The 22,282-nt window shown below is 37.8% G+C and overlaps 1 protein-coding gene across 1 annotated transcript in view; it reads left to right on the forward strand.

Moving 5' to 3' along the window:
* The window catches only part of SMG6 (SMG6 nonsense mediated mRNA decay factor), a 147,916-nt gene that overhangs the window by 122,849 nt on the left and 2,785 nt on the right, over window positions 1-22,282 (forward strand). The window contains exons 14-18 of the mRNA XM_072429141.1: window positions 184-360; window positions 7,674-7,817; window positions 15,002-15,149; window positions 20,991-21,202; window positions 21,911-21,992. Of these exons, the coding sequence (XP_072285242.1) occupies window positions 184-360; window positions 7,674-7,817; window positions 15,002-15,149; window positions 20,991-21,202; window positions 21,911-21,992 (763 nt within the window). The remainder of the gene's footprint in view (window positions 1-183; window positions 361-7,673; window positions 7,818-15,001; window positions 15,150-20,990; window positions 21,203-21,910; window positions 21,993-22,282) is intronic.

A 22,282-nucleotide genomic window follows, 5' to 3' on the forward strand; every position in this document is an offset into this window, starting at 1 on the left:
GGAGGGATTTTGATTTTAGTCTAGAAGCCCACACTCCATTGCTCTGCATCTTCACTCCAGATCATGTAGTATTAAATGAACTGGAAGATTCAGAGGGTTAACGAAACACTTGGCCCTTTTCTTCTGCCTCTGCTCAGTGTTTTCCTTTCTCATTATCTCTTCTCCCTCCTTCTCCCCCTCTAGATTATTGCTGCGGATTGTAAGCGGGTCACAGTCCTGAAATATTTCCTGGAAGCACTGTGCGGACAAGAAGAGCCTCTGCTGGCATTCAAGGGTGGAAAGTATGTGTCCGTGGCACCGGTCCCAGACGCCATAGGAAAGGAAACAGGAAGCCCGGAGGGAAACCAACTGGAAGATCAGGTATTGGTTAAAAAGTGGGGGACTGGGGTTTACCCACTGAGCCAGTGGTAAGAAGTTCAAGCAACCCAGGAAAGCTAGTCTCCCAGGCTTTTGTTACTTCTTTAAATAATTGGTTAATTGCGTTGCCGAAAACATGCTTTAGTTAGTTTATTTTTCCTATGCCAGTCTCTATTAAGTCCACATAGGCAAGTCTCCCCCATTTTGGATGCCTGCATTTTTTCTTGTATCATCCTAGAGTATTTTCCATCATCCCTGTCTATCTACTCAATCCATCATCTGCTGCTATTATTTTCATTTCTCGTTTTTTTTTTTTTTTTTGTTAAATAATAATGTGTTGCAGCCGAGACAGGAGAATGAGGAGAAAGGGAGGGGGTGCAGAGTTCAGATTGGGGATAAAGTTTGTGGGCGTACATCTTGGTGTTGCTCACAGGGTAAATTTGAAGTCTATTTGACACGTACAGGAAGAGCTGACAGCACCCATCCCACTACCCCCTTCACCGAACCCAATCTGTCCCTCACATCCTGATCTGATTAAGGAGTTTAAGGCAAATGCACCAACACAACCTCCCATGTATTCATTGCTAGGGCTACACTCTGTATGTTCCAGGACCAGCCATATGGAATTGTAACATATCTGATCTCCTTTATTGCTGTAAAATATATTGTTAGATTAAAACAGTTTTCTCATGTAATTTTTTTTATTTATTTGAGGAATTAAGAAAATTACTTTTCAAGTCCTGCCAACCATAGGTAGTAATGAGAAAATAACAGAGTTCCTGGTTCTTCTACTTAAAGAAATTTAAAAATATACAATATATTTAATGATGTCGGTGTTGAAAAGCTGTTCATTTACCTGCTTTCCATTGCGCTCCAGTCACAAGAACAGGACGTAAGTGCAATGTTTGCAACAGGTTTAAAAAAACAGGTTGCTGTGTCCAAAAGACAATTATGTTTTGGCATGAGTTTTTTTTTTTAAAATAGTTATTAAAATTAAAACGAAAACTTTAGACATCTTTTATATATATGTGTATGTCTGCTTGCAAGTTAAACCGATGATCACTGAAACCTTTATGCCCAGACCAAATTTATCAAAGTGACTTTACCCACTCATTGTTTTGTTACCCTAATCTTTTCTGCAGGACATTCGGGGTTCTTTTCTTTTTTAGGTTTATTACATTTTTATACTGAGTTTAAATGATGCAAATGCAATCATTTGCAATTTACACTCATAAACATTTTTTTTTTATATTTTTACTTAAGCAGCTACTTATGGCTGTCAACGTGCCTCGTATTGTGTGAGACACGATGACATACCAGCACATCAGTGCTGCATGTTCTAATATACAAGGAGAATGTAGATTATTGTTCCATAGCACAGGATGCTTTTCTAGGGTAAGTTTTTCTGCAGATTACAGGTGGTAATTATTGATTATCGTTAACTGTTTCCCAAACTGTTTATCTTTTGCCTATTACAACATGGTGGCTTGCTATAAAGGTCTGGTTGCCCACCAGCAGGACTAGAAATTTTGTGTTCAATGTCCATATGTATGGACATTTTTACTAAAAAAAAGCTCCCTGTTCACAAATTTACGAGAACATTACCGGGGTGTGATGGTTAAAGGTGCATGAAAGTCTCTGCATTTTGGTTTAAATGTGGTTTGATTTTGGATCAGTATATTTTAAGCATTTTTTGTGGTGGTTAAAGGGTCACTACAGTCTGCACAGAAATGGCCACATATATGAGAACTGAAAAAAAAATTGTTATAGCATAGGGGAGATGTAGAACGTTTCTATTGATGTGTCCTTCCTGAGTAGAGTCACTCTATTTGTCCTGTGGTCCGTCATTTCGACAAAAAGTTATATCTAAAAGTTTAATTGTCACCGAAACAAAAATTTAGGAGAAATATCCCAACATGGACACCTGTTTGGTTGAAAAACATTTAGTAAAATAATAAAACAAAATTTGGACAAAAAAAAAAAAAATCAGCATTTGTTATGTCACAGCACGTGAGCACTTTCCAAATGTACAGAAAGTAAAATAGAAAGTAAAAAAAAAAACCTTGAGTTTCTGTTGAAGTGATGGGTGCCGTCCACACTGGATTTTTTTGCAAAAAAAAAAAATCCATAATAATCCATTAATGTAAGTAGTTACTGTCTGCAACAGGTCTATTTTTCTTTTTCTCGGTTTTTTTTTTTTTTTCGTGTGTGTAAGGTTAAGTATTCCCCACTTTCGTGAAGAAAATTGTTCTTTAAAAAAAATATACCAGTACTGAAATATGGTAAATGTTTTCAGAGTGCATTTTTGGAAACCAGAAACAAAAACACTTCCAACATGGATTTTGTTTGACGTCTGTATGAGTGAATTCTGTTAAGTTACAGATTTTTTTTTTTTTTTTTTTACTTGTACATTTAAATTGCTCAGATCTTCATGCCATGGATCAGTGGCTGTTTTAATAGGCAGCGTTTCTCTGAAATAGCAAGTTTTCTCACGTTTTTAGTGTGGAGCTGACTACCAGACACAGTGAACTTGTGACCTTTTTCTGACACTGGGGTGTCCCCTCCTCTTTTCACTCACACACAGTCGTTATTGCCTGTAGTCATTTAGTAAGTGTGAAGTTCCCCTTTGGTTAGTGGGTTGGACTCTGGCACCCAGCATCTTACGAAAGCTGAACATACAATCTAAATACCCTTTTGACTAGCACTTGACCTCTCAGAAGTTAACCAGGAGCCACATATAACTCCTGATCTCAACAGACATTTACCGCATGCTAGCTGAAACATACCTCTTTGTAAACCTCAGCTTGTGATGTGCTGCCCAGAGACGAGGAAGTGAGACTGAGCTCTATGTGATCTGCCTGCCTTCCTCCTTCTCAGGATGGATTCCAGAAAAGGATAACCATGGACAGGCCAAAACAAGATCCGCCATTAGTTCTTTTGTTTCTTGTCATCTGTCCATTTAAAGATCTCCTTGACATGAGTTGCCATTTTTGGGTAGAACTTAAAATTGTTATTTCCATTTGCAACCACACGACATGGTGGTTTGAAAACACAGGTGTAGGCCAGATCATGTGAATGCACAGGAGCAGTAACTGTGCAGTTGAAAACGCTTTCACCCATCTTATTTTTTTATTAAAGCCTATTCATCTAAAACACAGATGCAGGCACAGATCATGTCATTTTCAGCTGGCCATTTGTATCTATTTCTATGGTTCACTAAAATAAATTAAAAATGAGATGAGGTAAGTCAGGAAAGGGTTGTTGAGTAGGTCTATTCTGATAAAACTAAACACCAGTGTATACTATAAAGTACTATAAAAGTAAATCTAGGTGCAAATAATGCAAATACCTGAATTTTATATGGTTTGTAGGCAATCTCCCCTAAAACAGTATTCATACTGGGAAAGGAAGGGCAGCATTTGGGGTAAATGACGTATCACATGGCTGCCTGTGTTGTATAGCAGGGCTGTAAAAAAAAAAGGAAAAAATATTGTGTGAATAGAGATGAAAATATAGTAGCTAGGGAAAATATTCCTTCATAGGAATTATTGGAATAGTGTATAACAGGGCAACTGCTCTTTATGTTGAGGGTTTTTTTTTTTTAATACATGTGTTTATTCTATAGATATACATCGGGGAATTTAGAATTAAAGATAATGTTTTTTAGTAATTTCTGATGGCCTAAATCAATAGATCTAAAAATATAAACTATAAAAATGCATAGATGCTTTATTTTTGGGGCTAAGCCATTGACCTTGAGCACCAATACAAATAGTCAGATAAGTTTGAAGTCCTTATCTGCAATCATGTTTAGTAAATCAAAATGTTGAGCTAACTGTGTGCTAAAGACAGCTAATTAACTATTGTTTTCAGACTGAATTTTTGAAACTGCCATTCAATGCCAGGGCAGCCTCTGAAATGTTGGCATCTGCCAATTGAATATTATTCAAGGGATTTAGTGCTGGAAAGAGATAAACCTTATTTTCACTTGGTTGGGAGTTGAGGACCCACATACAGTTTGAGAACCAAGGTCATTCCACAGGGAATATTTGATGACTAAAACAGGAATTTGTAGTCATGTCAAGGTTCTTGTACTTAGTGGAACTATGTTATAAAAAAATAATAAATAAACATGTCCGTATTAGTTGGCTGTGATTCCTCAGTCCTCTTTAAGTAAAATGACCTGGAGCAGTTGATGCTGGGGTACCTTTTGAACAAATGGCAGGCTTGTCCTTGCAGGGAGTTTTAAATAGTGATGAGTGTTCATGCCCTAACTCTTAATCATTTAAAACGCTCCCTCCTGTGTTCAGTAGTTGTTAATAAACCCACCAGGCATTATTTCTCTTAGGTGATAATGTCAGGGGTGAGTGGTGATGAGCCCCTGCTTTGAGATTTGCTGCGTATTGCTGGCAGAAGAAAAGATGCCAAGTCTAGTTAATGGTGTGAGAAGGGGAGGTAAGAAAACTTTTAAAAGATGTTGCTGGATTGTAGTTAAGGGTAATTTATGTATTTATAAACGTCTTATTTAAACTTCTTAATTTTTTTTCCAGTTGGTATAAATCCACTTTGAGAACTGTCATCATTGAGATCATGTCAGCTTCACTTTAAAATTTGGATACATTTGACCTCATTTTGTTTGTTTCTATTACAATATTTGTACATTTTCATAATTTCAATCCCAGTAGACAGGACGAAAAACAACTTCCACAAAAAAGCTGATTTGTTTGATTGGAAATTCTTGGTTCTGCACGAAGTGCTGACTTCTGACAGGAAAACCCAGTTCCATGTTCAAAGATTGTGGTATGAGGAAATCACAGAATAATGTGTGTATGTCACACTGCACTCATAATGCAACTTTCTTGAATGATGTGAATAAAAGACAGCCACAATCTCACGTTGTGTCCATAAATAATGAATGTCATGGGTTCACATTTAGGGGCTGTCCAGCATGCTGGACTGAGGTAGTTATTAATTAATGATTCTCTCCCTTATTTACCAATATATAGGTCATTTGTTGTTGTGCCGCAGTTATTTTAAAACAATCTAATGGCTGGACCTCCTGCAAGAACTAGACTTCTATACCAAGGACAAGTATTTTAATCTATTCTCTATGCATCATAGTAAAGAGGTAGAATTTTATTCTACAGCTATAATATTCTTAGCAGCTATTAAGGAAGCCTTGGTCAGGTGGATTAGAAAATCTGCCACATGGTGACTGCTCCAGTGAGCGAAGTGGCTGATCTGCCACCTCTAATTTCCCCCCTTGCATTGGTATCTGTATTAGAATAAGCACAAGAGTAACGTTATATCTGCATGTCTGGCCACAATCCATTCTGCAATTAACTTCAATACTTTAAAAAGAAATGAGGAACTATCAATGCGTTCAGTACATCTTTACTTTAGATACCACGTCTGTGTTAAAGTGCATAATTTACAAAATAAATACATTTAAGAAATGCAAATTTTCCAGAATTTCCCATATCCCAAACAGTGTCTTAAATTGTAATACCATAGAACAGCTGGCATGTATTTCATAGTGTGCTGGTCACTTTTATTTAAAAGATACAAAGCCTCTTTCTAGTCTGATATCTCAATATACAGTTTTCAGTACTTTATACACAGTCATATGTAGCTACTGGGGGTGTAACTCCAATAAACCCCCATCCAATGACATAATTGGACTTCCACAGCACTGCATATTTGAACAATTGGTAACATCTGCCAGGGTTACAGAGTACTTTCATAGTGTTTTTTGGCTATTTTTTTGAGCATTGTCATTTCAAGAAGACTTTGCAGACATTATATAAGTTTAATCTGCTTTGGGATCCTATAAAGTGAAAGAAAAATCAGTAAACTCCAAAATGTAGCTAAACAATAAGAACAACAAAGTAATCCTGCAGTGTATACAGATCCTTTAAACTGTAGACTACCTTGTGGGTCAGACAGTAGCCATTGCAACTCCTGTATATAGTAATAAAACGTGAAGTATTGTTTCCAGCTGGTGTCCCTTTTTTATATATGGTGTATGCTATATAAAACAAAACACCAAGAAATTCATTACATATTGTAACATTTATTAAAGCATACTTACATTCAGTCCTACAGTCTACCATATGACGAATGAGGACCTGTCTTTAGGGATCAAAATTTGGTTGATATGCACAGATTAGTTTAAGGGAAAACCTATTGGCTACATGGGGCATTAGCAGCAGGTTATTTTTAATTAGGACTTCTTTACAGCAAAAACTTGTCTTCCTATTACTTTCAATTCAACATCCAGGAGCATAGAAAAACAAAGGAAAACTAGAGGTAGCTGGAGCCATTTCTCACACAAGGCTATGAGCTACCCCTATAGTGACAACATTGGTACAGTACTGTCACATACTCCTCCATACTGTTAGCTGCTAGCTGTTCTCAGAGGGGTAGAATAGCTAGGAAATTTAAGTCTATTGTTGAAACACATTGAAGCAACTTTTTTGCTTATTTTCCAATAGACAAAGAACACGTTTGCTTTAAGTTCTTCTTTTTTTTCTTTTTTTTTTTTTTTTATGGGTTTTTTTTTTAATTTTTTTTCTTCTTTTTTTTTTTTTTTTTTTTTTTTTTTTTACATATGTGTGCCTTTATTTTTGGAAGCATAGCACTGATATTGTGCTTTACTGGTTTTCTACTTGCATATCAACTCTCATTCAAAATCACACACCCTGGGTGGCCTTTATTTGTAATATTTTTCTCAGCAGTTGTCACTATTATATGCAAGTTCCACTAAACCCACATGTGTCTTGTGGAACTTAATATGAAATACCATAATAAAAGAATGGTTCCACAAGCAAAAATATGAAAATACTGTGAAAAAAATGAACAGGGTAAAGTAGTTTGTTGTTTTAGCTTAGTGTCCAATGCACTGTACTTGGTAAGACCAAGTAATTCTCCAAAAGGGTATATGGATTTGTTTCCTATCCTTACCAGCCAATGCCTTACTTTAATTTTCTAACCTACCCTAGAAACATAAAAAGGATCCTTTGGTTGCCAGAAGCAACACAGACTTCACCTCCATTTCCAGAAACTTAGTGTGCTTAGACATTTGTGTGCATGCTTTTTTTGGGGGTTTTTTTAAAATCATTTTTTTCTTTGGTGAAAATAATGTTTAAGGCTCAATTTCATGCATAATGTAAATTACAATATGGCAGTTGTTTCACTATAGGCCTATTGAAATATCAGCGCTGGGAAGAAGTAAATCTTTTAAGTATTGAATATACTTTGTGCAGGTAATGTACAGTAAATCCCACACTAACTGTTATAAATCTTTTTTATACCAGGATGATGTAGTGATCGAAGAGTACACAGAAGATTCAGAGCTAGACAGCAGTGGGGCAGAGCATGATTTCCGAGAACTGCGTGCCAAAAAGCAGGAGCTGGCAAGGAAATTGGAGGAGCAAAAACGTCGTCAGCAAAAAATTCAGGTACTTCCACTTTACTCTGGACAAGAAACTATCTGTGGTCTGTTTAGGCTTTCTGTAAATTTAATATTTTACTCCTTGTCAATCAGTCCTCAGCACATGTGCCTGAACTCCTCCATTCTCAGTATTTTACCTATTCACAGAGACCCTGCAACACCCTAGTCCTTAGAGCAGAGGTGTCAAACTCAGGCCCGCACTATAAATATATTTGGCCCATGAGAAAATACCAAATACTCTACTAGCTCTACTAGAGCTGCCCCACCAGTAAGACAAGTGCATGAACCGCTAATTCTACAAATTCCAGAATGCTCTGCTGGTGTGTCAATCTGAACCCACAAGCGCCCCCTCCCCTGTTGACATTCATTTGTGACCTTCCTCAATTGTAGATATTTTTTCAATAAATATCAAGGTTGGTCCACGACTTTGTCCAAACTTTTCATTTTTGCCCACTGTGTATTTGAGTTTGGCACCCCTGTCTTAGAGCCTGGTCCCTGTTGTTACTTCTGTTTCCACTTTTCAATTATTACAGGCCATGTGTGTTATGGATTTTCTTTTTTTTTTTTTTTTGTCTGCTGCTCTTTTTTTCTGTATAATGTATACACACACTTACCAGCCACTTTATTGGGTAAACCTTGATAATCCTGAGCTGGTTGGACCCTTTTTTGCCCTTCGTACTGACATGATTCTTTGTGGCAGAGATTCAGCAAATTGTTGGAAACTTTCCTCAGGGATTGTGGTCCATATTGACATGATAGCATTGGGTAGTTTTTGCAAAATTGTCAGCAGTATTTCCATCATTCAAATCTCCCATTCAACTACATCACAAGGTGCTCTATTGGATTGAAATCTGTTGACTGTGGAGGCCATTTGAGCACATCAAACTTTCCTTTTCAAGAAATTGGTTTGGGATGATTTGAGTTGTGTGTCATGACACATTATCTTGGTTAAAGTAGCAACCATAAAGAGATAGACATGCTCATCCACATTACTAAGGTAGGCTGTGGCATTTAAACAATTATCAATTGGTACCAAGGCACAAGAAAATATCCCCCACCAATACAACGCTACCAGCCTGAACCATTGATGCAATGCTGTATGTTTTTTTATGCCAAATTTTAACTCAATTATTCAAATCAAGAAAATCATGAAATCAAGACTTATCAGACCAGGAAGCATTTTCAAATCTTATTTCCAATTTAGGCGAGCCAAAGTAAATTGAAGCATCAGATGCTTGTTTTTAAGTGACGGTACTATTACTCTTTGTGGTCCCCTGATGATTTAGCCCATATGCTTCGAAATATTGTGTGTTTTGAGATGCTCTTCGGCATTCCTTGGTTATAACAAGGGGTTACTCTTGCCTTTCTATGAATTTGATTTAGTCAGGCCATTATTCTCTGGCATCAACATTTTCATCCAGAGGACTTTTGCTCACTGGATAGATTCTGTGTAAACCCTAGAAATGGTTGTGCCTGTAAGTCCTGGCAGGTCCCATTCTAATACCTGGTTTAAACCTCAACATGGTATCTTCAGTTGTTTGTTTTTCTCTCCCAACAGTATTTGAGACAGTAACTGGACTTCAATATTGATGTTTTGGGAGCGCAGCTCACTTTTAAGATTAAAATGATCATCGCCCTGCACTTTAACACTACCCTTACATATCTGAGTTAATAGGGGGACATTCTTAACTTTTTTCTCCCCTGCATCATTTAGTGCTGAACTTCAGGGGTCAGATTGGTAGCGTTGACCTCAGTGGTCCACTTTAGTCCGCTCTGACCTCCCATCACTGTAGGAGAGAATGGTGATGTGGGGTTGGAGAGGAGTCGGTAAGGAATGCAGAGAACTCAAAAGATTGACAGTCCTGAAAGCGTTTTTCCAAGCTTACTTCAAGAGACCATTTTTTTTTTACAACTTTGTAGTTTTGAGTGGCGTGAGCTACAATAAAGATAACTTTATATCACAATCTTTACATGTATGTTCTTAGATTGAAACGTTGGAAGTGACAGCTTCCAACTTTTAAACTGTAGGAAAAACAAAGCTCCTCCCTATTTTACTTATTTAGCTGTTTTGATTGGACTTTACATTTTATTTCAAAGTGCCTAAGCCCCTTTCAGCACCCACCCCCTTCATATGTACACATTATCTCCTTTTAGCCTAGTTCTCATTGATTAATTAATCCCTAAATCCAGTCCTCTACCACCTACTCACCCAGTTCTTAGGACATGTACATACATCGGACTTTAAGTTATATTGCAGGTTATAAACTATCATGGTTTACATGTATCTCATCATGACAGCTATAGCAATAAGTAATTATTTTTGTACTGAATTGTTTTTTTTTTTTTTTACTAAGTATTTACTACTGTGATTATTTTGCCTTTTTTTTTTTTATTTGGATGATTTTATTGTCTTTTATTGTTGTTCCTTATTTATGTCTGAATGCTGTGTTGACTGTTGCATATCTGATTCTTGTGTTTCTGGAGGGACATCACCGGGGACATATATAGGGAGCAGCAGTGACATCACCGGGGACATATATAGGGAGCAGGAAGGTAAACGGCAGCTAAGGAATATTTCTAGAGCCATTGGGTCCATTGTGTGTTTTTTTTTTTTGTTTTTTTAGTTCAGTGTTTTTTAGTCACAGGGCAGAAGAAAAGACGGTGTTCTGTGCTTCCAGGAATACATTTTATAAATGAAATGCCAATGACTGCAAATACTTAGCAGATATTGGGATAATTACATTTGCAGATGCTGCAGTTTTTTATTATCTGTTAATAGGTAATGCTAATTTGCTTTATAGTCCAAAATGGAATTCCAGTACTTAAACTTAACTATTGACTTATTGTGAACATACCATCCAACAATCATAGGTGGTTGTGCTTTATTAAAGACCTAATTTCACCTGGCCTTAGTGTACTGTATAAAGCATAGGATGGAAAACATACCCTACCTTCCCCCATAGCCTACTCTTGAGAAAAAAAGTTCCTTCAACATTGTGATGGAAACAACAAAGGTTCAGGTGAGGGAAATTCAGGCCTTAAGTTACCTTTGTTATGCATGTAGCCTTTATCTTTTTGAGTCTCCTTCAGTGAGAGATGTACCCCAAGTTGTAAGAAGGCCCTGCACCTACTGATGAGTGTCACTTGGTTATGTCATTGAGGGTTTACAATATAAAGATGGAGATACAGTAATTGTAGTGCAGTTTTTGAGTGGTGATCACAAATGACTGCACAGAGTTTAGTTTCACAATAGGTAAAAAAAAACAGCTTTAAAAAAAATAAACCACTTTCGATGGCACCTACACAAATTACTGGGAATCTTTATTTTTTATTTTTGTATATTTGCCTTAGTTTTTAAAATGTCCTTATGTCCTTTACTTTTGCCAAAAGTGGTCTCCGGATGCATGACATAAGTAGTTGTAATTAATGGACATGGGCTCAATCATAGCAGCCTTGGGAGGCAAGCATAGCAATATCAGCAATAACTGATATTTAATAACAGAATCACAAACAATACACATTTAGTTTTCATGAACACTGCAAATAATTCTGTTAGGTGTGAGCACTGTTAAAATGTTTTAGTTTACAACAAATCTTCTGTTGTGTACAGACAGCTCACACTCCTGTCTGTGCAGATGTGCATTCAATGTTTTAACTTAACTTACAACGGGAAAGGCTTATGGTATCCTGTTTTCCCAGATGAGCTACTAACTGATACCAAAGGGGAAGAGATATTTGTTCTCCATCCTCCTGCCCCCACCTCTGCCAATGCCCAGGGCCCTACACTTCCATAATTCTTCATTTTGTAGTTTTGAAACCTTGCCAGACACATCTGTCTCACCATATGCATGAACCTTGCAATCTTTGCCGAGCAACTTGTAATACAGCTCCGGTGAAAGCCCTTCTGGGACCCAACACACATGCATACCCTTCAGCAATTGGCTGTCTGCCCAGAGCCAGCCTGGTTACTCACCTTTCATACACCTAATTGAAGTTTACTGAAAGATCCTGCTGGTCCACCTTGATGCAATAGAGCAGAAGTGGGTATACCTATTTAGTTAGAGATTTTCCTTTGCCATGTCTATACATATCGATATTGTATTTTGTTGACTTGTTAATCTTTTTACCTTTGCTTTTGCATGAACATTAAAAGTACAGAATATATTAAACATGACATCATAGTAAAAGCTGCACTCCAGGCAGACGGCTAAATGCACTGATCAGAAACAAATATTACAACTGTATATCTGTCCATTTACACAGAACTGGTAGGTGACCAGACTTTTCTTAGGTACATAAGCACTAAAGCTAACTTGTCTACCTGCCCCAAGCCTTTGATTTTACAATAAAGGAGTAAATAAAGTTTTCCTCATCACTCTCTTCTGTCTGAGTGTTCCTTGCCAGCACATATGGATTAAGCACACTATATCGGTTCGTAAAGCTTTTCCCCCCTCACCTTACACAGAATGCAGAAACTGTTAGCAAATCCAATTTGGGTACTTAACACTAAATGCATGCCAAAAAGTTTTACTTCAATAAAAACATTAACATTTTGTTGGTGGTCATCATCTTTGTGTGCTGTCCATTTCGACCTTCAGAAGCCATAGTTATTCACTGGCTTAGAATTTGTTAATATAGGTTATTCAACAAATTTTTATTTAAAAAGATTTTCTTTCTCTGTGCTAGGTTGGCAAACAATGCTATATAAGCCACACTTCTATTAGAAAACCAACGCCCACTTCTAGGAAGTCTAAGCTCCAGGAGTTAGACTTTAGTACATCCGTTCTGACTATGGCTTTCCATAGATTTTTTAATCTAATCCAGCAAAGATTTAGATAAATAAGCTGTCAATTATGATCATCAAAACTTTTGGAAAAAGGAATTTTTCTTTCATTAAAACTCTAAATGTAATATACAATATTGGGATCCTTTGTGCTAGTCATGTAGCAGATTTTGGTAGATGTTGGTGATTCCCAAGCAGATTGATATCACTGATGATCGTGATAATACTCAGTAATACCTTTCCATTACACTTGCAAATCGTTTAATCAGAACCTTTGACTTTGTTGATCATTTGTGTGCATCGGGTAAACTGATTTTTGTAGAAGTTTCATCTTTGTCAATGTTCCCGAGTGTTTGTGAGAGCCCATACAGTCTTCTAGATGTTGTCTTTGGTTTTTGGAAGATATTTGCACTTTGTAAACCCTAGAAGTATAGACCCAACATAAAAAAAGAGTGTTTATTCTCCCAGGCCACAAACAGAATGTAAAATTTAATTAGTGGCCAACTGGAACCTACAGAGATGCAAGTAGTTTCACTAGTTGCATTTGTATGAAATTATTGTCACCAAATTTTTGGCATCAGTGATTTCATCCTTTCTGTACCCATCCTTGTTTTACAGAAGATAAGATGAACACGTAGATACTTGTGATCTGTGTTTTTCCTATTAACCTGAAGTGCTTTCTTCCTTTTTAGTTAAGAGCATGTGTTCTTGGAAAAGTCGGTGATACAGAGCTGTCATTTTCACAGGACAGAACTAGCTGCCGGTAGTACAGGATACTGTATACTTATGAACCTGTGGAGTAGGAAGTCCAGGGCTATTTATAACACAATACCCTGCAGGAGGAGAAATGCCACAGACTTCCCGACTGCCCTGCTACCCTGTGACTGCACTGCTTCCCTTTACCACCCGCCGTCCAAACTCTGTTCCTACAACTCCTTGTTCTTGGCTCGGGATGAGGTGACCTCGATGTCGGATCTGTGCATCCTGCAGAGGGGACGTGCAGACAGTCACAGTCTATTCAAAGACGCCCCAGAGCTCCAATCTTCTACAGTGGATGGTGTTTGGATGTATTATAACCCCCACCCTTCATTGTAGATATTGCTTACAGGTTGCTATGTAGCAATAAATCAAGCCAAATGGGCCAAAAAATTAGATTCTTGTTGATTCATTTTTTTAACCACTTATATTTTAAATTACCTATTTTTTTTTTAAAGTGGCACATTGCCCATATTCTCTTAAAACAGTTGAGCTGTATTGTTAATGATCCACAAGGGATTTGTTAAATGTTTGTGTTTAACTGTGTTATTTCCTGAACTTTCTGATTGTACAACTGACTAGATATTAACCTTAAGCTGCATACACACTTCCAATTTTTGTCGTTGGAAAGGATCTTTCACGATCCTTTCCAACCACAAGGGAGTGCACGATGCATGAACGGTGCTGTACATACAGCACCATTCATGCTCTATGGAGAGGGGAGGGGGAGAGCGACGGAGCGGCACCCTGCTGCGCGCTCTCCCCTTCCCTTTCATTAGGATCGGCTGTCGTCCATCGTCCGTGGATCCGGCAGGTCGGTCGCCCGGACGATGGACGACACCGACTGTACACACGACAGATTTTCGCCCGATAATTGGCCGATGCCGATTATCGGGCGATAAAAATCTGACGTGTGTACGTAGCTTAAGTGTGTTAGTGTTTCAGAGCTGTAAAATAAAGGGGTTAAACATTTCCTAGATAGAGCACAGTGGCTTAAGTGGCCACTAACTGTTCAGAGTTTGCATGGCTTTCCTCCTGGCTTCTTCCACAAAACACGCCTAAAAAATTGACTCAAAATTATCCATGATATCCACGTAAAAAAAAGCAGCAAAAAGCACAGCACAGGCTGCTGAGGGCAATATGGATGTGCAGCAGTAATACCGAAAAATAAATAATACATGCATAAAACAAAATTCTTGTTTTAAAAAAACATAATAGTAATAAAATTCAAAACGTATACTTACCTTGCATGATTTAGTGAAAACTGCACAATGATATTGGAATGACCCCTCCACATCCACAGCATGCTGGTGACAGTTCATATTTTGTTGTTTGAAGATAGCCCCTGTGCATCTGCTAGAAAAGACACCTGGTACTTCAATGTTCTACAGTAAAGTTACATGTAATTAAAATAAAAGAAATGTTTATTGGAAACCTAATTTCAGCCATAAGGAAATGGGATACTGCTGAAGGTCAGGGGGAAAATGAATATCCTGAGCACATTGAACAGCATTAAAATATGGAAGCTTACTAGAGATTTTAGTCCTGGTGGTGATTACATATAATATTTACCTTGTCTTTCCGAACAATGGCCAAACTACCTGGAAGTGGAATATATTTTTGCCTAAATGATATCATTTCTTTTTCTGTAGGCTGTACTGGATGGCAAGACAAGACCACTGGAGCTGGAAATCCGCCCCTTGTTTCTTGTTCCTGACACCAATGGATTCATTAACCATCTTCCAGGCCTGGATCAGCTGCTTTCATCCCAGATTTACATTCTAGTCATACCTCTCATAGGTAAGAATTTGGAGTGGGTTTTCCAGCAAAGTTGTTTAAAGAGTCAGTGCACCTCTTAAGCTTCAACTTTAAAGTGTACCTGTTGCTTACATTGTGTATCTCCAGACAATACCCAGTCTATACTGGGTATACATAAAAAGATAAAAAAAAGTTAAGGGTTAAACTTTTAAACTGAGCTTAGTCAGCAGAAAAGATTTTGACCATATATACGCTTTCATGTAAACACCTTTTTTTTTTTTTTTTTTTTTTTAATCCTAGCCAGTGGTTTTTGGCTGCCTGTATAGAATCTAATTGCAGCTAAAACATTAAGGTTTTGAATGGATCAGAGAAGGGAAAGAACAGGTCAGGTTTTATTGCATTATGTGTCCCCAATTTGATATTGCATTCTGTTAGGACAGGAATTGAAATCTCTCTTTTCGATAAAATGGGAAAAGCTCAGGTTATTATTGTCTACAGATTTCTATACTGTTGACAGCGGATCCCCCTCTTTTCTGGGCCTTCATGTATACAAGAGATGAATGGCAGCATCTTTACTTAAAGATAGTATTTGTGACTGTCAAGTATGTAAGATATTCAGTGGGATCATTTCCCAGTGTCCAGTTTCCACCTTTAGACTATGGGACAATTTGCTAATTTTTATAGGTACAGTCCTATCATTTACACTAGTGTTACCAACAGATGTTTAGGCATTGTACAAATTGGTTTCACATCCATTATTTAGTCTTAATTTTATGGTAACGTTATCATTTTTTTTTACTTGGAAACTCATGATTTATAACTCAATAATCTAAATCTGTTAATTGTTAATGCAGTGATGGAAAACCGACAAGCCATTTTTTTGTAAGAATTCTCTATTAACAAACATGTTGGATACTTGAGCACTGCTTTAGTCCCACATCTGTATATGGAAAGGTTCTTATTATATGGGTTGCATTGTTAAGCTGGAACAGTTGCCTTAATTCTTTCAGCCTATGCAACATGCTTGTGGTTAAATATTGGGTGAGTGTTTGGGCTTCTGAGTCTTAGCCACCACTGACTCTGCTGGCTATAGCTGCCTGTGCTTGACTGCACTCTGGCTACGATTGCGATGCTGTGCAGCTCTCTGGCTGGGTACAGAGTCACACAGCTGAGTGAGCAGCTGCTGGAACACACGTCCCCGTCACGGCTTTTTCTCCATATAAAGCCAGCGGTGCAATCTCTGACTGGTTCCAGTTATTGCTAAACACTCGCCCCTGGCACAAGAACTGGTGTTACTGGGTGGTCTGGCCGACTCCCTGGATATGGGAGTTTTTTTCTGTGACCGGGAGAAGAAGCCCTGTGGCGTATCTGGTGTATTTGGGTGGGTTTAATAAGAAATGGAACATGCTTTCTTCCCTGTGGGAGTAGGAGCATGTATTATAAGCTCCTTCCTGTAATACAAATACTACTGTGTCCATCTGTTCATACACTTGGTGTATAGATGACAAATATCCACAATGATACTGCATGGAAGTTGAGCCGTGTTTACATATGGAAGTTGTGTACAGTGGGGAATCCTATATTATAACTTTTTATACTGTGACCAATTAAAATTTTTTTTTTTGTTTTTTTAGGTTTGGTAAGTACATCTGAATGAATAAAGTATTTTGAGTATAGTGCAAGTGTCTTGTTTAGAGCTTATAGTAGAGTTTTGCTGTGTTTTTTTGTTACTATAGGAAAACTAACAGGTTGAACTTAGTGACATTCTGAAAGATTGCCTGGTTCCTCTGAGAATCATTGCTGTATTAAGCTCTTCCCCCAATCTGACCTCCTGACAACATCCATAAGCGCAACTTAAAATAAACCCATTTAGGCCAAAGTCACAAGTTTACTTCATAGCATCTCAGCAGGTTGCATCAATTTCTAAAACTTGTCTGGTTTTAAGTCACAGGGCTTACAGAGGTAAAAGATCTGCCCTCCTACATCATTTCCCTGCCTGTTTTTGTCCAGGAACAGGTTACATCTTTGTGTGATAAATGAGTGGTCGCATATTTCCCCATACCTGGAAGCAGTGGGATTTTTTTTGAGGCTTTTACACCTTTTCAGTTATGGAAAGCAAATACCAAAATCAGAGCGGGTCTATCTTTCTGCCTATTTCTCTTACAGTAACCTGTCCCCACAACTACAGAATCATGTAAAGTGACAATGTCTAGCTTATTTGGAATGCTAATCTCGGCATGTTTTGTCTACAACGTTTTAAAAAGAACAGGTCACAGTTTTATCATAGGAAAGTTTTTTTGTTTTTTTTTTTGAAAGTTAAGCCTTTTACACTTCCTGCTTGCACTTTACAAAAGTTAGCTATACAGAGAGTTCTGTCACTTCTAATTCCCATGAGAAGATAGTGGGGTGGAGCGACAGAGAGAAGCTCAAATTAAAATTACTTGTTTTACATATTTTTTTATTCACTTTCAAGACTTTTTTGTTTTCTTCCTTACTTCACAGGAGTAACCCAGTGCCAGTCACACCTTCTAATCTAACCATCCCTACCATGGGAACATGCCTGTAGGGCAGGGTGTGACTTATATTTCATACTTTAAAATATAACTTGTTTCCCTAAGGTTTACCCTTTCCTGCCTTTTTCCTTGACAGTAATCATTTTTGTTTAGTGGCAAGGGCATATATATATGAAATTTTTGCAGTGACGCAATAATTTTTAAGGAATATATTGAACCTCATTCCCAATATATTGTCAGTGATTTGTATCCCACAATCAGAAATTGTCTGTGCTGGGGACATTTTTTTGCAAGTAGGTTGGATGATATACAGGAAAGGTATTTTTTCCACCAGGTGCTTCTTTCTGCAGTGTTGAAAAGTAAAAAGTTTTTTACAATTAAAAAATGAATTTGTTATCCTGCCTAATCTTTGCTGGTTTTACTAGCAGGTTGTTGAAACCTGTGTTTTAAAAGATGGGCATCTTGGAATTGGTGATTCCTATCATCACTAAGGTTAGTAGAGCTATTTTCCACTAAACTTATCATTGAAGAAGGTAAACTTCATTTAGTGTGAATCTCAAGGATTGCAAAGATGGCTTTTCTTCTTGATTAAGATCTCAACAGCAAGATGACATATAGTGTTTCCTGCTTTTTTATTTGTGACTGTGGGACCTGAATTTGGTTCCCCCTGATCTTTGGAAACTTATATCTATCCTTTTTGTGTTTATTGAGGTAACATTGCTTACTGCCATCACGTCTGGGAGAACAGTGTCTGTAGTGGCAGCCCTTTTCTGTCAGGAACACTTTTTGTTTCTGCATAGGAACAAGTCAGTGATAAGGCCAAGTAATTCCTTCCTACCAAACCTAGTTGGTGCCTTTCACCTCTGCAGGACATCGTTCTTTTATCTCTCTGTGGTCTCCCTCTCCATTACCTGAATATGGAACAGCCAGTGAGCATGTATCTCTCAACTATTGCATTTTTTTAGGGAAGGCTGATTCCCTGTTTGTTCTGGCTGCATGTAGAAGATTGGTCCAGCTTCTCATTCTTTACATTTCTAGGTGCTTCAGACCAGACAAACCATTGTTTGGGTTTATGAATCTCAAAGAACATGCACCACCTTTTCCTATCTGCACCCAGCTTTTTCCTAAATCTGCAAGCTTTTCTGAATATACATTCTCAAAGTTCTTTCCATTGTTATTGAGCTGCAAGCTGTCCTCTGATTCTTGGTCCTTTTAGTGTTCTGTTACCCATCCTTCAGTTGGACTGATTTTGAGCTTAAAAGATGAAGTTCTTTGATCCCTTTAATAGATTAGAAAGAAAAAAGTATTTTTTGTAACACCATAAAATCCTTTGTTTGAAGTCAGTTAAGAGACACACGTCTTGAACCTTCCTGATTATGCTCATGCTTTCAGTACTGCTTTTCTACAAAACTGAGGAAGGCTTGCATCATTGTGTGATGACAGGTTCCAACACTTGGAGGTCCGCACATGTAACTCTCCTATTACAAAGTTGTCTTGGTTTTGCTGCTTGCATTTTTGTTGTATGTGAGAATGTAGCAGGAGGCCTTAATGGTGGGAGGCAGATTATGGAACACTAGTGGGCAGCTCACAAGAAACGGAGAAACCTAATTGTGATTAAGTGCACCAGTATCCACCCATAACCACAATGTCATCAAATGAAACGGCTGTAGACAAGGCCTGCTTTTAATCAGTTTTGCTGGTATCAACTTCAGTACAAAGTAAAGCTTTTTCCCTACCTAAAATAAAATTACTGGTTTTGGTGAACTTCTTTTTGAATCTGTTCGTGCACATAGAAAATCAACATATTGTTAACAATCAGTAAAAGCTCTTTAAAACAAGCCCTCTGTTTTTACCTATGTAGATATAGGCATTGTGAAAAAAACTATCTGCAAAAACAAAGTTGCACTGAAATGGCAGGTGACTATGGAGTGGAGATTCATGGCAGACTGCTAGCCTTCTATGTTAAGCAAATGCCAGCTGTAAACATAACTTCAATGCTGCCATTCTACTGTGTGCTAGAGAATGTGAAGTCACCCAGGCAGCACTGAAGAATATGTAGGTTGTGCATGTATATGAAAAAATACTTTTGATTTGCTATAAGGGTTTGTTGTATTTGGAGGATAAAATAATATTTAACTGTACGTGCAGCTAGAAAAATCAGTACTATATATAGTTTAAATTTTACCCCACATGACAACAATCTACATAAACATTGTACAGGACTTCATTGCAGTGACCATTCCCACTGTGCTCATTCCTGTTAGGATCCACTGTCAGTGTAACGCAGTCCCAGCCTGGCCAGCAGAAGTGGAGACTTTTTGCACACCATTGTCATAGCCAGTTGTTATTTGAGCAGGGTTAGACTTTTAGTTCGTCAAGTTTGGTCTTTCTCCTTTGATCTCACCTTTGCCACTCCCAAAACTGTCATGGGATGTTTTACACACTAATATCAATAAAGACATGCAGGACTGCATGAACGTCTTATGAGGTGGGCAGTTTCTGAATTTGCTGCTTTTACTTTGGTACCGACAATTATTCAACAGTTAAGTTGCTTAGATCACCTGGTATATTGTTTAGTCAAAGAGCTGCACTTCTTGATCATGTCTGCTTGCTTTAGATGCAACCACATGGTTGGCTTTTTGGCAGTTTGCATTACAGGGCACATATGCCTAACAAAATGCTCACTCTGTTTATGTTTATAATCCAGAACAAAGCGTTTATCTAACTTCTGTTGTGAGACAATAGTTGCTCTTGTTCGAATATTTAAATTCCAGCCATGAAAGCCCCTGAATGTATTCATATGTGCTACACAAACTAGCAAACATCTGACTGATATTGAAAGAAGTATTTATCTGACACCAGATATTCTGTGTCTGTGTCTGTTGTGGGAGCAGCTTTAGGTTATCCCTAGTACACCTTTAGGGCATTAAAGCAGTACATTAATTAATATGGTTTGCTCAAGACGGACATTACAAACAAAGCTAGTGCTTGCTACAGTTTTCAGTGCACTCAAAACTGTAGCGAGTGTAGTATGGTTTCTTTGGTTTTCCAATAACAATGAATGGCAACACAGCACACCAGTGCATGTTCTATGTGTTACATTAACATGCTCCTTTCCACATAGAAATATACAAATTAATGGAAAGCTCTAGTGGCAATAAGCCACTAGTATTTGACCATAAAAATTAAAGCTGCTGGTATGTTTAGTTAAAGTCCTCATAATGGAGGTAAGAGGATATATAAGATAATAGATCTTAAATTAGGAATACACACTTGTATCTGTTTTATGTTTATATAACATAATATATTTTCATTTTCTTCCCTGTCTTCTGGTATGTGTGTCATTTGTTCATATTTTTCTTTTTTAAAGTTATCCATGAGCTGGACGGTCTTGCCAAGGGACAGGAATTCGATCAACGTAGTGCCGGGCACACTCGTGTACTTCAGGACAAGGCAAAGAAAGCCATCCAGTTTCTAGAGCAGAAATTTGAGTCCCGAGATCCTAATCTGCGTGCACTTACAAGCCGTGGCAATGAGCTAGACTCTATTGCCTTTCGCAGCGAGGATATTTCTGGTCAGAAGGTACCATATTCGTTCAATTTGACTGACCTTTATCTTCTATGTAATTCAAAAGAGGCAGGTTGTTGCCATTACTTTTTTTTGTTCACAAATAAATGTTGATTTTATTATTTGCCATAGTCTAGGCAGAGTCCTCTCATCCTCCTGGGTCGATGTTTGTATCTGTGTCATACGCTTCCTCAATTTAATGTACAACAATGTTTAATATGTTTCCTAAATACTTGTGTAATATTAAGTATATAGAGACATCAGTCTTATAAAATGAACCCCTCACAACAGTCCCTGGCCACAGGAGGTTAGATCCTATTGTCCCTACAACACATTCACATACATACTACACTCCTTTTCAGTTTCTTCTGAGATGACTTGTTAGTAGGATGAAGTTCACAAAAAATGCTTGTGGTAGTTCATTGGCTTTGTGGTTAATAGTTTGCCTTTGTAGGACTGGGCTCCCTGGTTCAGTTCCTAAAGCTGACATTCAAGTACATTCTGATTGAAGTTTGTAATTTTTCCCATGTTTACGCAAGTTTTATCAAGGTTATTTTCCTCCTCAACTATAAAACAATAGTAAGGTATTCAGCTACTACAAAATCTGGCCTTGATATGGGCAGTAGTAACCGTGACAAGGCCATTACACAATTTGTTTTGTTATGAACACAATAAACTTGAAATTAATTTTAATTTAAATTTTCCTATGTAATTGTTTTCCAGGGCAACAATGATGACTTGATCCTGTCTTGCTGTCTGCATTACTGCAAGGACAATGCAAAAGAATTCATGCCATCAAATAAAGGTAAACGCTCAACAAAGATAATTCAGCTTCCTACACTTAATTTTATTTCCTGGACCAAGTATACTTATATAAACACTTTGAATCATGCCACTTCCTCCTTGTCCTGTTGTGGCAGATAAAAGTGACATCACGGGCTGGCCAAGGACATCTGTCATAGGATTAACCTGCCATAGCTGTCTTTGTTGTTTATACCAGAGATTCTGGCCTCGGACTGACAAGTGCTGGCCTCTGGTTTGTAACACTGTGGATGGTTACCAGTGTCAGACATTGACAGGCTTCCCCCTCCTCTA

Source organism: Pyxicephalus adspersus, chromosome 1 (assembly GCF_032062135.1).
Source record: "Pyxicephalus adspersus chromosome 1, UCB_Pads_2.0, whole genome shotgun sequence".
NCBI lineage: Eukaryota > Metazoa > Chordata > Amphibia > Anura > Pyxicephalidae > Pyxicephalus > Pyxicephalus adspersus.